Source organism: Chionomys nivalis, chromosome 10 (assembly GCF_950005125.1).
Source record: "Chionomys nivalis chromosome 10, mChiNiv1.1, whole genome shotgun sequence".
Lineage (NCBI taxonomy): Eukaryota > Metazoa > Chordata > Mammalia > Rodentia > Cricetidae > Chionomys > Chionomys nivalis.
Window position 1 is genome coordinate 34,318,240 of NC_080095.1, and position 16,454 is coordinate 34,334,693.

General features: G+C 43.9%; 1 protein-coding gene across 2 annotated transcripts in view; it reads left to right on the forward strand.

Moving 5' to 3' along the window:
- Ston2 (stonin 2) overlaps positions 1-16,454 on the forward strand; it is a 150,854-nt gene that overhangs the window by 33,604 nt on the left and 100,796 nt on the right. For both annotated transcript variants that reach the window (XM_057782451.1, XM_057782453.1), the window contains exons 2-3: positions 1,664-1,940; positions 6,024-6,299. In XM_057782451.1, coding sequence (XP_057638434.1) covers positions 1,853-1,940; positions 6,024-6,299 — 364 coding nt within the window. In that variant the 5' untranslated portion in view covers positions 1,664-1,852. The remainder of the gene's footprint in view (positions 1-1,663; positions 1,941-6,023; positions 6,300-16,454) is intronic.

Here is a 16,454-nt window from a genome sequence, read left to right on the forward strand (position 1 = left end):
ATAATGTACTCCGTAGTGCTTTTTCGTGGCTGTGACTCAGATTACAGTGTTTTGACATTAGAGGACCTGGGCTCAGGGACTGGATTTGTCACCCAGCAGCTTCCATTTTCCAGTCTACCTGTTTGTTGTGGCCTCTATTTGATCTTTCTTTATATAGGAGGCTACCATGGAAACCGAGAGTCAGTTGCCCTGAAGCCGTGAATTTCTTTGATTTAAAAAGCCTGGAAGAAGTGTGTTGGGAACGTTAGGGCCCATTTTAGCGTTGAATAAGTCACCTCATTTCTCTCTACTCAGATTTTTTTTTTTTAATCTATAAAAGAACTACATTGTCACCTGCCCCAGTCATCTAAAATGGACAGTGAAGGCTGTGAAAGCAACTCAGTTGGAAGGGTGCTTGTCTGCTATGCAGGAAGTCCTCTTAAACCGTGTGTGCTGCTGTGTGATCTTAATCTCAGCATTCAGGGGTGGAGGCAAGAGGATCAGAAGTTCAAGGTCATCTTTGTCCACGTAGCTAGGATGACCTCAGATATATGAGACTGTCTCAAACAAACAAACAACCGCTGACCAGTATACTGACAACCTAAGTGACGGGCAGTATAAAAATAGGTTTCTGAGGATTATAAATTTTATAGAAACAGTTGCTTTAAGAACTATAAAACAAGCCTTTTTCTCAAAAACAAAAAGCAAAATCATCAAATGTTTTCTATTCTGATTTTTTTCTCTCAGTATAAATTGTTCACTGTAAATAATAATTTAGAGCAAAGTTTAACTTCTACTGTTATTGTGAAGGCTGAGTTACGTCACTCTAGAAACCATCAGAATAGTGTATTTGCTTAGCAAGAACAATGGGGCCCGAGACAGACAGAAGCTCCTTTGTGAAAGCACATTAATTTTGCACCAATTCTCATTTTATTCATTCATCATAAGATCAAGAGCGAGGTTCCAGTTGTAAAAAGACATTAATAACACAAAGAAAATTATAAGCCAATTAAATAATCTTGAACATTCACAGAACATAATTGCCTTACAAGGAAGGATTTGACATTTATACACTAATTCAAATTGACCGAGATTGAAAATGTATTTAACTTGCTTTTTTTTTTATCAGTAAATCAAATATTCCCCAACCTCTTACTTCAAATGAACAAGTCATGACTCCGTTATTGTTTTGTGTTGTTTTGTTTTTTTTTCTGATTGGTTAATCACGCTTGGAGATGCTATCTGGTTACAGCTGGGTTTCTGCCAGAGATTCAGATCAGACTCACAAAAAGTAACCCGCCTGAGGCAAGAAAGGGCTTCAGTTAAATGGGAAGGAGCATGCTTTTATTTTACCATCTGGGTAAAAACCGGGAAAGCCTCTGAACAAGTTTTAGTGCTTAATAATAACCAATAGCCTTCCATGATAGATAACAGTGTTTCCGAAAGAGAATGGTTGGGGAAATCAGGGAAGCCAATCTGAAAATGCTAAACTTTGAGGGGTTATTAAATGAGTGGTCTGACCTTGTGTTAATAGAGAGGGTTTAGGAGAGAAAGACAAGGAGAGAGGAACATGGCATGTTGGAAGTTACCTGAAACCTCATCGTGGTGTTCAAAGCCCTAGGCCGTTGTGGATTCACTGTAAAGTAATGTTTACCGATTTCAATTTGCTTTCTCATTTAAACAGATCTCTGCCTGGCAGATTAACCAAAGGCAAGGAGGACCAATCTTGACTCTGTTCTGATTGCTGGCTTTCACGGACGTCTGTGATAGACTGGAGGCCCAAGCTCACGGTGCTTCTGCCCTGCTCACCCCAGACGTCTTTCTGGGGTCTACTTGAGGTCAACAGGGTGAAGATGAGCAGCCTTCTCTTAGCATGACGACCTTGGACCATGTCGTTGCTACCCACCAGTCGGAGTGGGTCTCCTTCAGTGAAGAGCCCCTGTTCCCTGCCCCTTCAGAGGGTAAGGACAAGATTTCTTAAAGTGACAAGATTTGTGTCTGGTTCTTGATCATTCGTGGGTGGGATTTAAAAGGAAAAAAGAAAAAAGCCATTTGGTCCCTTACCAGGGATGTGCATGGTTTCTTTCATTCAGTAGCAAGAGGAGGTTCCTTGTTCACATGAGACTGCACTACAACCCTGGCGCACCAATGGCAGGGGCTTATTCCTTCCAGGAGACAAAACTTCTAATTACATACTGCTTTCCTGTTGGCCATTTTGGTGGCTCCTCCCACCAACCCTTTGGATTTTTCTCAACTTTTAAAGTGTAATTGCTCGAAGTGACAGACAGGTTCTGAGCCAGATTGCAAATCTCTAACCTTGGCATCACCACAGATGAATGGTGTGTTCTTGGATGAACGATGTGTGTGTGGGGTGAGATGGCGGGTGTTTGGCATGTGCACATGCCGTGCCCATCTATGTGGAGGCTCAAACAGGACTCAGGTGTCATTGTTCTCTGCCCTATTGTCTTGAGACAGGATCTACCAACAAAACGGAAGCCTGTGTGTTAGCTAGGCTGGTTGACCACAATCTGCTTGTCTTTACCCAACTCCGCAGTTATAGGCATGTGCTGCCAGGCCTGGTTTATATGTGGGTACTGAGGACTTGAACTCAGGTCCTCACGCTTGCACAGCAAATGCTCTTACCCACATCTTTCTGAAACGTTTTCTTTTTTTGCTTGGTGATTTGTTTTCTGTTATTGTTTTGTTTTGCTTCTTATTTTTTTGAGACAGGGTTTCCCTGTGTATCCCTGGCTGTCCTGAAACTCAATCTGTAGACCAGGCTGGCCTTGAACTCAGAGATCCATGTGCCTCTGCCCCTTCTCCCCCTAAGTGCTGGGACAGCATGCCCCACCACACCCAGCTGGTTTTGTGTTTTAATTTTAGGACAGGTTTTTACACTATAATCTTGGCTGTCCTGGAAGTCACTCTGTAGACTACGCTGGTCATGACTCCCCAGCAGCTCTCCTACCTCCCTCTCCAGAGCGCTGCAATTACCACCTGCTGCCTTGTCTATTTATAAGAGGAGTGATCACAGGCCCTGCCTAGGGAGCTTCTGTGAGCATTTAGTCAGCAGTTGTAAAATGCCTACTACAGTACCTGGTTCACAAAAGGAGCTGAGCATTGTCATGGTAGAAGTGACCACATTGCTCTGTAGGAGACTAGCACTCCAGGGTGAAGGTCAAGGTAGACCCAGGGATATTGCAGCCCCAGGCCGAGTTGATTCTGCTCTGCTTCCCCTATACCTACTGACCTTCACTTGCACAGATGGGAAGTGGCAGTCAACAGGTATACAGTCCAGAGTGGCCACCATGTGGATAGTGAAGCCTTAAAATGTGGCAGATCTGAATTGAAACGTGGCCAAAATGTCCTGTAGGGAGATGTGCATTCTCTGAATTTCAAAGACCTAGTAAAGATCACATGTCTTGGGGGCTGGGAAGATGACTCACTCGGTGAAAGCGCTGTCTCTGCAAGCATGGGGCCCTAATTTCAAATGACCAGGAACCATGCTATAAGTCCAGCCTAGCTGCACACACCTCTAACCCCAGTCCTGTGGAGAACATGAAGTAGGATTGCTGGGACTGGATGGCTACCAGCCTAAATCCGGATCTAGTGAGAGACCCGTCTCAAGGGAACAAAGCAAAGTGTGATAGGAAAAAATACTAGGTGATCTCTTCTGGCTGCCACACATGCATAGGCACATGTATGCACCTGCCCCCACACATGTGCACTCAGCACAGAGACACAGACACACACACACTCTCTCTCTCTCTCTCTCTCTCTCTCTCTCTCTTTCTCTCACATACGCAATTGTGTCTTGTAGTGGTATTTCATTTGTATTTTAATAAATCAAGCTTGCCTGAGGATCAGAAAAGTAAAGCAGCCTCACTGGCCAGCCTTACAGACCAGGCAGCAATGACACACACCTTTAATCTCAATAGCCACACTAGCTTGCCATAGAAACTGGGCGGTAGTCGCGCACACCCTTAACCACAGAACTAGGGAGGATTATAAAATGGGAGGAGACAGCTCTCAGTCTCAGTCTCATTCTGAGATTCCTGGAGGCAAGATTGCCATCTTGGACTAAAGTATAGATAAGAGCCGGTGGCTGGCTGTTTTGCTTTTCTGACCTTCAGGCTGAACCCCAATTTCTGTCTCTGAGTGTTTAATTAATCATGCTTCAGTATCTCATTAACAGTTTCTGTTTGGTTGGTTGTTTTATTTTTTATTTTTTAGGCTTATGGAGACAAGTTTCTCTGTGTAACAGCCCCTGGTTTTCCTAGAACTTACGCTGTAGACCAGGCTGGCCTCAAATTCACAGAGATCTTCCCGCCTCTGCCTCCCCAATGCTGGGATTAAAGACATGCACCAGCACCACCCGCTCCTTTTAAATGTGGAAACTAGAAAACTTAAGCTTATGTAGGTGTCTCACCTTTTATTTTACTTAGATAGTGCTGGAGCCTTTGATTGTATAAAAGACACCATGATTATCTTATGATAGGAAAAAGGATTTTCATATTATTTCTTTGACTTTTTAGAATATTTCATATATAGGCTGTGAGATAGAAAAGTAGGTAAACTCTCGTGTTGCCAAGCTGATCAAAGAATCTCATACAGTAAAATGGACATTGTTTGCTATGTAGTTGATGAATTTTAAAAACATGTATATATTTGTATATTCAACCATCATAATCAGTGCATATGCTTTATTGTGAAAAACAAGTTTTCTTTCTCCATCTTCCTGGACACAAAATCCTACCCTTAGCCAAGAAGCCATTTGCAACTGCTACCTGCTGGGGAAAAAAAAATCCGTTTTCTCAATGGAGTGTCACTAGGTCTATTAGTAACACTCCATGCCCAGACGTACCTGGCCTATAGAAAACAGACTCTGCATGTAGGTATGTGCACATGCACATTTTTTGTTTTGTTTTTTCCTGTTTCTGTTTTGTTTATTTTGAGGCAGAAGGAGGAAGAACATGAACTTGAGTGGGTAGGGACCTTGGGAGGATCTAGGAAGAGTTTGGGAAGGAGAACAAATATCAAAATATATTTTATGGGAAAAATGTAATAAAAGTTTTTAAGGTACAAGTTTAAAAGGGCATTAAGCATTTCAGGGCCAATGGGACAGCATGAAGAAAAGGAAGAACCTCTGTGTCAGAGCTGCCAGTGATTCATGTGGGGTTTGCACCGTTGCCTGCAGAGTAGCTTGTCCAGAATGGAGTTTCAAATTTGAATTTGAATTTCTTTAGTGCAGACGGAAGCTCCACTATTTGGCTGTAGTCCCCAGCACCCAACTGCTTCTCATTTGTCCCCACTCGGCTCAGGAATATTTCTTGCTTGACCTCTATTGCCATTTGAATTTGTTTTCTCTCAAACTGGGCACGGATACTGAGAGTAAAAATAATGAACAAGGGCTGGAGAGATGGCTTAGCAGATAAAGTGCCAGCTGTGCAAGCATTAGGACCTGATTTAACCTCCAGTGCCCATGGAAAATTGCCAGCGGTGCGCGAGTACAGCTCCAGCATTGAGAGCGGGGAGGTACAGACAGGTAGAGCCCTGGACTCACGGATCAGCCAGTCTAGCGGAATAGATAGATTCAGGTTCAGGGAAAGACCCTGTCGGTGGAAAGCAATTGAGAAAATCATCCTGGTATTGACCTCCAGCTTCCATAGGTGCATTCACTATGCACTGGGCAGAGTATCCCCTCACATGTGTACATCGAATATGTCACCCCCAAAAGTAAAGAACAATCAAGGAAGATGCCTGACATCAACCTCTGCCACACACACACACACACCATATACACTCACACACACATAAATAAATACAATAATAGGGAATGTTTTTCTCAGTTCTCTGGGATAGTAACTGGGAACAAATGAGATTACAGGCTTTAAAAGTTATTAGGGACACAGCCCTTTAACACGGAGATGGATCGGCATGGTCATTTCATCTTTCAATGAGTGTCGTGTTACCCCGTTCCTTGGTTAGTCACTTCTGATGAGCATCCTTCCTTGCATGATGGTCGTGTTTGGTACCCTCTGTAGGGGCCACAGAAGAACACTTCCCGGGATCATCATCTTCCTCAGACCCGTCTGAGAGCTCCTCCGGGGAGAATCCTACTGTGGATGGAGGCTGCCAGGACCTTTCCCACTCTGAGCAGGATGACTCCTCTGAGAAGATGGGCCTCATCTCTGAAGCGACCACCCCTCCCGGGAGCCCAGTGCAGCCCACGCCTGACTTGGCCTCGGCCATCAGCAACTGGGTCCAGTTTGAAGATGATACGCCTTGGAGCAGCACCTCACCACCTCACAAGGAAACCGGTGAGCTGGGGAAGAAGTCAAGGAGGGGTCTGGCTTTGTACAGGCTGTTGAAGGGCTTTCCTGTAAGAGGTCTGTAAGGCTTCTAGGGCTCCAGATTTTTGAGCTTCAGAACCTGGAAATGTACAGGAGAGAAAAAAGACCCCATCTCTTTTCAACTCCATGACAAGGTTTTGGTTGAAATATGTACACAAAAGGATTGGATTCTGGGTCATTTTCATTTTTGTTTTGTTTTTGAGACAGAGTTTCACTGTGTTGTGTAGCCCTGATTGTCCTGGACCTTGCTCTGTAGACCAGGCTGGCCTCAAACTAACCGAGATCCGCCCATCTCTGCCTCCTGAGTGCTGAGATTAAAGGTGTGCACCACCACTACCCAGCATGAATACCTATATTTTTATCTATTATCAGAAACTGGAATTACATTTACTCAGCTCCTGTATTGTAAGCTGCAGACACATAGGAATGAGTGTTTCTAACCTGTAAGTTACTGACCATCCCTAAACAGGGACCTCTGGCATCAGAGTCCTCAGGGTAGAAGATGGCCTTGAATGGCAGAGATCCTATTTTGTTGCACTTAAATGATCACTGTGAACTTCAGAGAGCACAGGGAATTGATCTCATCCCTACACATCTCCCAACCCACACCTCACTGTCCACCCTGACTCCCCATCCCCACCTAGTGACCTAGCCATTTGCTGTGCTATGCGCTCCAGTATACCAAGGATGGTTTGATAATACTGTGTGTGTATTAGTCCTTAACTCACTGCTGTAACAAATGACCACAGGCTTGGTGACTTAAACAGCGTGAGCTTATCACCTGTAATTCTGCCTTTCAGTAGTCTGACATGGTGTTCCTTTTTGTAGATTCTAGGCAAGAATCGGTTTCCTGGTCCTTCATAGATTCCATAGGCCACCCAAGTTCTTTGACCTGGGACCCCTTCCTCTGTCTCCAAAGCCAGAGCTGTAGTATTGTTCTGTGCCTTTATTCTGAAGTAATATCTCTCCAGTGCCCCCCATTCCATTTTTTTAAATTTATTTATTTATTTTTTTTTTCTTTTTTTGGTTTTTCGAGACAGGGTTTCTCTGTAGCTTTGGAGCCTGTCCTGGAACTAGCTCTGTAGACCAGGCTGGTCTCGAACTCACAGAGATCTGCCTGCCTCTGCCTCCCGAGTGCTGGGATTAAAGGCGTGCGCCACCACCGCCCGGCTCCCCCCATTCCATTTTTAAGGACTGTTATGGTTACCTTGGGCTCATATGAATAATTTCCCTATCTCGATGTCTCAGTCAATATTCTGCTGCTGTGAAGAGACACCACAACCACGGAAACTCTTATAAAGGAAAACATTTCATTGCGGCTGGCTTACAGCTTCAGAGGTTTAGTCCATTATTATTGTGGTACACAGGCAGGCATGGTGCTGGAGAGGTAGCTGAGAGTTCTACATCTGGATTGGCAGGGAGCAGGAAGGAGAGGGAGAGGGAGAGGGAGAGGGAGAGGGAGAGGGAGAGGGAGAGGGAGAGGGAGAGAGAGAGAGAGAGAGAGAGAGAGAGAGAGAGAGAGAGAGAGAGAGAGAGACTGGGTCTGGCTTAAGCATTTGAAACCCCAAATCCCACCCCCACTGATATACTTCCTCCAACAAGGTCACACCTCCCAGTCCCTGTGAAGTAACACCACTCCCTAATGCCCAAACATCCAAATCCATGAGCCTATAGGGGCCATTCTTATTCAAACCACCATGTTCATGTTCCTTATATCTGCTAAATCCCTTTGCCTTGTAAGGTAATACATTCACAGGTCTTGGGGGTTAGAAGGACATCTTATATGCAGAGGGTGGAGGACATCGTCCTGTCTACTACAGAGTCATATTAATAAAAACCAGAATTGGTATGTGTTTCTGTTGACGTGTTAACTGTTTTGCTAATTTTACTTTTAAAAATACCATCTGAAGTCAGGCCTAGTTGTAAAGCTTGGGGAAATTTAGAAAGACCCTAACAATTAAAAAAAAAAAAAAGATGTAAAGGGCTGGTTGGGTATTACCTTGCATACCTGTAGGTCTGCATGCGGTCCCTAATATTGGGGAGGGGCATTCAAAGGAAGCAGTGGCCTGAGCATGTTTGCTGCAGTCTTGCTTGAGACAGGACGTCACTTGAGCGCAGGAGTTTGAGACCAGTTTAGGCAGCATGGGAAGAACCTGCAGTGGCTTAAATTAAAGCTGTCCCCGATAGGCTCAGGTATTTGAAAACTTGGTCCCAGTTTGGTGACACTGGAGAGGAACCTTTAGGAGGTGGAGCCTTAGGGAAGGAAGTACATCAGTTGAGACCTCATTGCCTCACCCTGCTTCCAGCTTGTCCTCTCTGCTTCCTTCATGTGGATAGAAGCGGAATCTCTTGGCTTCTAGTTCTGACTCCGGCTCTGCTAGCTTGCCATCACCACCTGGACAGATTCTAACCCCTTGGAACTGGAAGCCAAATAAGCTTTCCTCCCTGAGTTGCCCTTGATCATAGTTGTTTTTTTTTAATTACAGCAACAGAAAACTAACTAATGAAGACACATTTTTTAAAAGAGATTCCTTTTTTCTAACATGCTTCCTTATCATTAAAAATAATTTCAAGAAAATATACCGGTCTGGAGAGTTAGACAGTTCAGGGGTTATACAAGCGCTTGCTGCTCTTCTGGAGGACCTGGCTTTAAATCCTAGCACCTATGTTGGTGACTCACATCTGTAGCTTCAGTTCCGGGGTATCTAATGTCTTTTTCTGGCTTCCTTGGGCACTGCATGCCTGTGGTACACAGACATAAATGCAAGCAAAACACCTATACATATAAAATGAAATTAAGTTGAGTTAGATACAAAAATATAAAGTATGATTCTACCATATAACAGATGGTTCCATTTTGACAGAATACCTCAAACATTTGGGTGTCATTTTTCATTTTTATTCATCAGGCTTTCAGCGATTTGTTGGTGATTGAGCCACACTGTGACAGATCCAGACTGGTTCTGGCTGGCTGGGGAGTGAGGAAGCCACTCTTAGTGAACCTCTGACACTGGCTCTTCAGCTCTCCACACAGGAAAATGATGGAACACAGGGGCTGTGGTTTGAATGTTTTGTTTCTCCAGGATTTATGTTGAAATCTAATCACCAATGTTTTGGTATTATGGGGTCCTTTGGGAGGTGGCTAGGTCATCTTGAGGGTGGACTCTTTGTGAAGGGGCTCAGCGCCCCTCCCCCATAGCAATGTTTGTCTTTCTGCCACATGAGAACACCAGCTGCTGTCTGTAAAGAATGGACCCTCACCAGGATCTTAATCTGGTATCTTTATCTTGACCTTCCCTTCCCAGCCTCCTGTGAGGATTAAATTTATATTCTTTATAAATTACTGAACCCACGGTATCATAGTATGACAAGAACAGAAAAGCCAGTCATATGAATGAATCAGTACAAAAGTGTGGCTATTGTTATTACTATTTATTTTGTAGAAAGGATGTCATATAGCCCTGGCTAGCCTTGAACTTCTGATCCTCCTGCCTCCACCTCCACTATAGTGAGATTATAGACAGGCAGCACAAGCCTGGCCGGTCTTTACTTTTGGTCAGTTACCTCTGTGGAATGCCGACTCTCAGCACTTTCACTGAGTCACCTTGTGTATCCTTTACACCAATCGGATAAGGAAGGTTTTACTATGAAGTTCCTTTCTCTGTGAAGACACCGAGGCAGGTAATGGTTTGAGAATTTGCTCCAGGTTAGGGGCTAAGAAGTGACAGAAAGGAGCTTTAACACCTGGCGCACTGGCCTCAAGGCCTTGGAGCAGCCAGCGCTGTGTTGTGGTATTTGCCTCATGCCTCACACTTCCTCCCACTGCCAGTGCTCTAGGGCCCCCTTCTCCTGAAATACACCAGAGGCAAGGGGAGTAAGGGGTGGGAGGCTAGAGCTGGAAGGTGATGGGAGGGCAGAAAGAACTCTCTTCTGTGTGTCCATGCCTTCGGGGCCTGGATAATATTCAAAGTTTCCAGATCCTTTTGCTTCTTGTTCAGACTTCACGTTTAGCCTCTAATTGCTCAAAACAATTAGGGTGACAGATGGGGCAACTTGCCTCAACTCGTTACCACTTCCTTTGGTGAAGCTGATTTTGGAGTTAGTCTTAATTATGTTGTTTCCATCCAGCTAAAGATCCTGAGTGGTTATTGACAATGATTCTGCTATAGAGTTAAGACTTTATTACCTGAAGCAACGATAATAGCTCAATTGGTAGAATGGGTGTCTAGCATGCATGGTCGGTGGGTTTGGTCACCAGCACTGTATAAAATGACTGTGCTAATTCACACCTCTAATCCCAGCAGTTGGGAGGTGGGACCAGAGATTCAAGGTCATTGTCAGCTTTGTAGCAAGACCTGAGGTCATTCTGGGCTACTTGAGATACCATCTCTAAAAATTTAATAATACAAAAATATCCTTGGTGAACAAAATCTTACACTTTAAAGACAAAATATAGCTCAGACATGTAAGATTACAGCTCACCTCAGTCCTGGCAATAAAGCTTTATTGACAGCAGCAAAAGGCTAATATCTTGGCCCTAGTTTGCTGGTTCGCTTTGATATTTTCAGGTTATCACATTTATAACATGTTGCAATGTATTATTTTGACAGCTGAGATTTTTTTTTTGGTACATTGTAAATTGTGCACCCAAGAAAATTATTATCACCTGCTGTACCCTAACCCTAGCCTTTCATTGAACTTTCATTGAAGGTGTGTTACTGTCTGTAGAAAACAAAGCAAAAAGTTACAACTATGGAAGACTAAGTTTGTCTTGAAAACTGCTCAGATATCAATAACCCCATCCATTTTATGTGAATTCACTAGCTCTGTGAAGATGGAGCCTAGGAAGAAGCTAGACTGAACTATGCATAGAACTATCTGGTCCCAAGACTCTATACAGAGTCTGGTTTAAGAGCAGAGGATTAAGAAATCCAAGAGCCAGATTCTAAACCTGCCAGTATGCCACTCGACCTTTGAGAGAGCAGGCTAAATAAAAGTTTACAGGATGCGTTCTTACCATCTAAGCCATCCTTTTCCTTGTGGGCCTGCTCCCCCTGGGCTTCCTCCCTTGGGCTGTATTTAACAAGTAGAATGGCTGGTAGAGTTCACAACAAAGGAAAACGAAGAGAAACTGGCCATCAGTCCACTCAGTGTGGCCAACTTAGTCCGCAGGTTAGACCTTTGTTCACTCAGGACGTGGATAGCTCAAATTTTTTTTTTTTTTTTTTTTTTTTGGTTTTTCAAGACAGGGTTTCTCTGTAGCTTTGGTTCCTGTTCTAGAACTCCCTTTGTAGACCAGGCTGGCCTCGCTCCCGAGTGCTGGGATTAAAGGCGTGCGCCACCACCGTCCAGCGATAGCTCAGATTTTAATTTGAGTGGAACATGTGTGGATCGTGTGTCATGTTATCAAGACTATGGCTGGACCTGTAAGCATCACACAGAAACAGCCCATATCTCTACAGCATCCTCCTTCATCATGCTGGAGGCCCTTGCCGCTGCTCGCACTCACTGCAGCCTGCCCCATTCTTTTGGTAATACTGAAATTTAAGATTCAGTAGGATGAATAATTGCACCCAAAGGCAGCAGGTTCTACCACCTTGAACCTGCCAATGTTACTTTATTTGGAGATAAGACCCATGCAAGCACTTCCTCTCTTGCAGTTCTGCTAGGTGTGGGCATCCAAAGACAGAGTGTAGTGCTCAGAATTTAACAGACACTCACTCAGCTTCTTCCCAAACCTTCAAGTAGGAACCCAGAGCCAGCTTGCATCTGTGTGATTTCTCCTGTCCATTTCCTGTTGGTAACCAACCACCTATTTTTCCATGCATGTCTTTCAGCAACTTCGTGCATTTTTGTTATTATCGTTAATGTTTTACATTTCATGGTAGCAGGAAACTTGAACTTGTCTCTGAGGAAGTAAAGGAAAAAAGTAGAAAAAGTAAATATTGGGAGAAGTTTTTTGTTTGTTTTGTCTTTGTTATGCTTTCCTTTTTTGTTCTGTTCAAGAGCTTCATTTTAGAGCCAGGTCCAGAATTATCTCTTGTAAAGAATAAAAACTAAAATTCAAAGCACTCTCCCTTGTCAGTTATCAGTTACTTCCAGGAAGTCTTTGAAGTTTTTTTGTTTTTGTTTTTTTTCCCGAGACAGAGTTTCTCTGTGGCTTTGAAACCTGTCCTGGAACTTGCTCAGTAGATTAGGCTGGACTTGAACTCACAGAGATCTGCCTGCCTCTGCCTCCCAAGTGCTGGGATTAAACACATGCACCACCACCACGCGGCTTCTTCGAAGTTCTTGCTCAGTTTGCCCTGGACCACTGGTGACTACTTAGAGAGTTCACAGGTAGGTAGGTTTTCAGCTTCCAGAAAATCAGTGGTTATCTTATGATTCTCAGGGTCATCTGACAGCATAAAAAGATTTCTTTACCTATTTCTCCCTTATGTACTTAAAAAAAATATTTTCCTTAAGTCCTAATATTATTCAGATTCTGAATATTTTAATTCAACTGTAGGTTCCAAGAAAACTTTTTAGAAAGTTTATTCATCAAGATTATTATTAGTGGTGGTGGTATAATGTGTGTGTGCGCGCGCGCGCGCGCGCGCGCGCGCGTGTGTGTGTGTGTGTGTGTGTGTGAGGGGGGTGGGCATGTAAGCACCACACCCATGTGTACTTCAGTAGCATCTTCAGGAGTAGCGTGCATTCTGTCCTCCTTCTATGGCTTCTGGATGTTATCTCTGGTTATGAGACTTGCATGGCAACTGCTTTCACCTACTGAGCCATCTCACTGTCCCCTTCTCTCAGACTAGGTGATGTATAAATGAAATGGAGGAGTAATAGAGATGGCTCAGTGATCAAAAGCTCTGGCTGCTCTTCCCAAGGACCCAGGTTCAATGCCCAGCACCCACGGGGGACTTACAGATGTTCGTAACTCCAGTTCCAGGCAATCCAGTGCCCACTTCTGGCCCCCATGAACACTGCATGCAAGTAACACACAGATATACATGCAGGAAAAACACATACAGGAACTGAGAAAAGGGCAGTGTTTGATGTATATGTCAAACATGGAAATAAATTTGGATTTCTGGTGAGATGAATATGTAGGTCTGTCTTATCATACAGGTAGGTGGTGAAGTTCAGCCATAGAGAAGGACCAGGGAAAGGAATTTTGATTGATTTAACCTTCTTTCCAGTCAGATCAGTAATGTGTAGTTAGTTTATTCACCATTTCTGATGATGGTATTAAATCCCTATGACTGTAGAATAAGATGTCTTTGAGCTAAGAGAAAAATGTTTATATTAGTGCCTACGCCACATCACTTCCCTGTGGTCACTGAATTATGTGGCCTTGGCCTAAGAGAATTGGGTGGGAGAACGAGGAAAAGAAGTTGTTCCAATAGAATCATTCCTAGCAGTCATTTCTACAAGAGAAGTGAAGCCTATTCTAGCCAGCTGCTCAGTATCTGAAGATTCTGGCTTGCCAAGAGGAGCTGGGAAAGCAAGGGGAGCAGACATACCAAGGAGAAATGCTGTCTAGAAGACTTCTTTCCTTCCCTCCATTCTTTGAAGTCCTTCTGGCAAAGGAGAGGCAAAAACAAAAGATCTCTCCACCTAAGAGTGAAGCCAGGAGGGTTTGGACTCAAGCCTGGAAAGGGAATGAATGGATTGCCCCAATTAAAATGCAAGGAGCCTGTAGGCACAGTGGAGTTAGGGACAAAGATGTTGCCCTCAATGGTAGAACTTTTATTTTTAGGACATTGAAGTGGCCAGAGCCTTGCCCTAGGGAGTTTAGAGAGGCCAGGGAATTGTTAGCTCACCTTGATGACCTGGTCACTTATTTTATTGCGCACTGAAGTGGCCCATGGGTCACTGGAGAGCCAGGAGTGGCACCTGATGCAGAAACAGTTCCAGAAACGCTTAGATACATCAGCAGCACAGCTGGCTCTTGAACTTTTAACTAGGGCAGGAATCGAAGTGAATAAAATCCTATTGTGGCTGGCCTAGGAAAAAGAGGCACATGATTTCTTCTAGAAAAACATGATGGAGCTTGCCTAGCCCCATGGCCCTAGGCTCCATCCCCAGAGCTGCAGTAAATGAATACAAATGGAAAAAGCCCTTTTATTACCACGCATTGAAGAAAGTAAGCAGGCTAGCATTCAGTTCTTTGGATGTGAGAGCTGAAGATACCAGCGGGGAGAGGACCAACCAGACAATTCCCCTTGACTCTACCCTGTGAAAACCCCTGAAATGTGATGGAAGTCAGATATAGGATACATCTCTGACCTAATGAGACTATTTTCAGTTGGGCCATCTTAGTAAATGTTTGGTGTCAGAACTTTAGATTGCCAAAGACTTAAGACCGTGTTGTCACAGTACACTGTCCACATCTCAGTTTGTGTGTGTGTGCCATGGTACAACATTATATGGGCCTGGAGAGATGGCTCAGCAGTTAAGAGCACTGGCTTCTCTTCCAGAGGCCCCGGGTTCAAGTCCCAGCAACTTCATGGTGGCTTACAACCACCTGTAGCTCCAGTTCCAGGGTGTCTAATGCCATCTTCTGACGTGGGCACTAGGCACACTTGTAGAGTACATATATATGTGTGTGTGTGTGTGTGTGTGTGTGTGTGTGTACATATATATATATATGTGTGTGTGTGTGTGTGTACAGGAATATACACATAAAGTAAAATTTAAAAAATTAAAAGAATTTAACTGAAAACTTGTTTGCTGAGCCCTATGCTTGCTGCTCAGACAATCTGCTAAGCTATGAGTAGAACCAAGGGATACAATACATAAATAAACTTCTAGAAAGTCTGTCCAAACTAAAATCGAGTCTTGGTATTTTTCTTTAAGAGAAAGATTTTGAGAATGAAGCAAAACCCAGCTGCTGTTTTGTTCATGTTGAGTCCAATTAGCTCTAGTTCCCAACTTTCTGTAGCCACAAATGTCTGACTAGCATTTGGCTTTAAAATTCCATGCAAAGAGCGTAGTGGTCAACTTAACCTATCCCCTACAATCTTCACAAAGATTCTTTCCGACCAAAACCAATTTTACCCATGCGCAAAGTGCAGTGCACGTACTGACTGTGTTTAAAAACGCTGACAGATTGACGAAGAGAACAAAGTTCACCCTCCAAATTTTAGAAGACGGATATGAAGGTACTGTTATCAGCAGCGACTTCCTGTCCCTCATTATCCTGTGTGCTGACCTTCCTCCACGGACATGACAATTTCTGCTGGAACCGGGGCTGAATTGAACCCATTATGCAGATACTGCAGGATATGAATATTTAAAAACATTTCTCAAAACCCTTTCATTTCCGGAACATTTGTCCCACAGCCCAAGTGAAACACTAATATTCCCTTATCCTTCATATGTCCTCCCTGTGAGCTTGGGCTGAGGCCTTCCCATTGTGTCTGGGGGAAGCTAATTATTTGGGGCCAGAGAAAGAGCCATTTGTTTGGGAGGAGGATCAGCAATGATGTCAGCCGAGTAGAAAGAGGCAAGAGAGATTTCATCTTCAAAGCTCGCCCAGTGGTTCATTCTGGCTGCTGGGGGTGGGTGGTGGGTAGGGGTGAATATGGAGACATGCATATGTATTTCCCTCCTCAATAGAGGCAGTCTTATTTTCTTAGTACCTTGAATTGTTCCTTGCTTCTAGATATAATTGATGACCTTTCCAGAGGACATACCCAGGAATAAATCTGAAACAGAGTGGGTCCCGCCCCCCTCACCACTCAGCCTTGCTGATTCAGACACATTGACTGCCGCTAGCAGTTTTCTATGCCTAGAGGCTCTCCCTCCAGTTTCTCACTCAAAATCCCACATATCTGTGGCCTCCTTAGGGAGGCTGAGAGCATTCCACACCCCACCCTCAAGCTAGCTTTCCCTTGGAAATTTACCAGCTGAATGCGGTCACATGTTTATTCCTTTCCTTTCTTTTTCTTTAGTCAGTTTCTTGATGAAGTATAATTATTAAGAAACAGGGTATTTGCCTTGTTTTATTTTGTGACAGGTCCTGGTTATCGTCTTTCTATCCACTTGAACAAAGAACTTCATCTCTCTAATCCATCCTCTCTCCTAGAATGTGGTATGTGAATTTAGGTGCTTGCTTGGTGTCTATCTGAT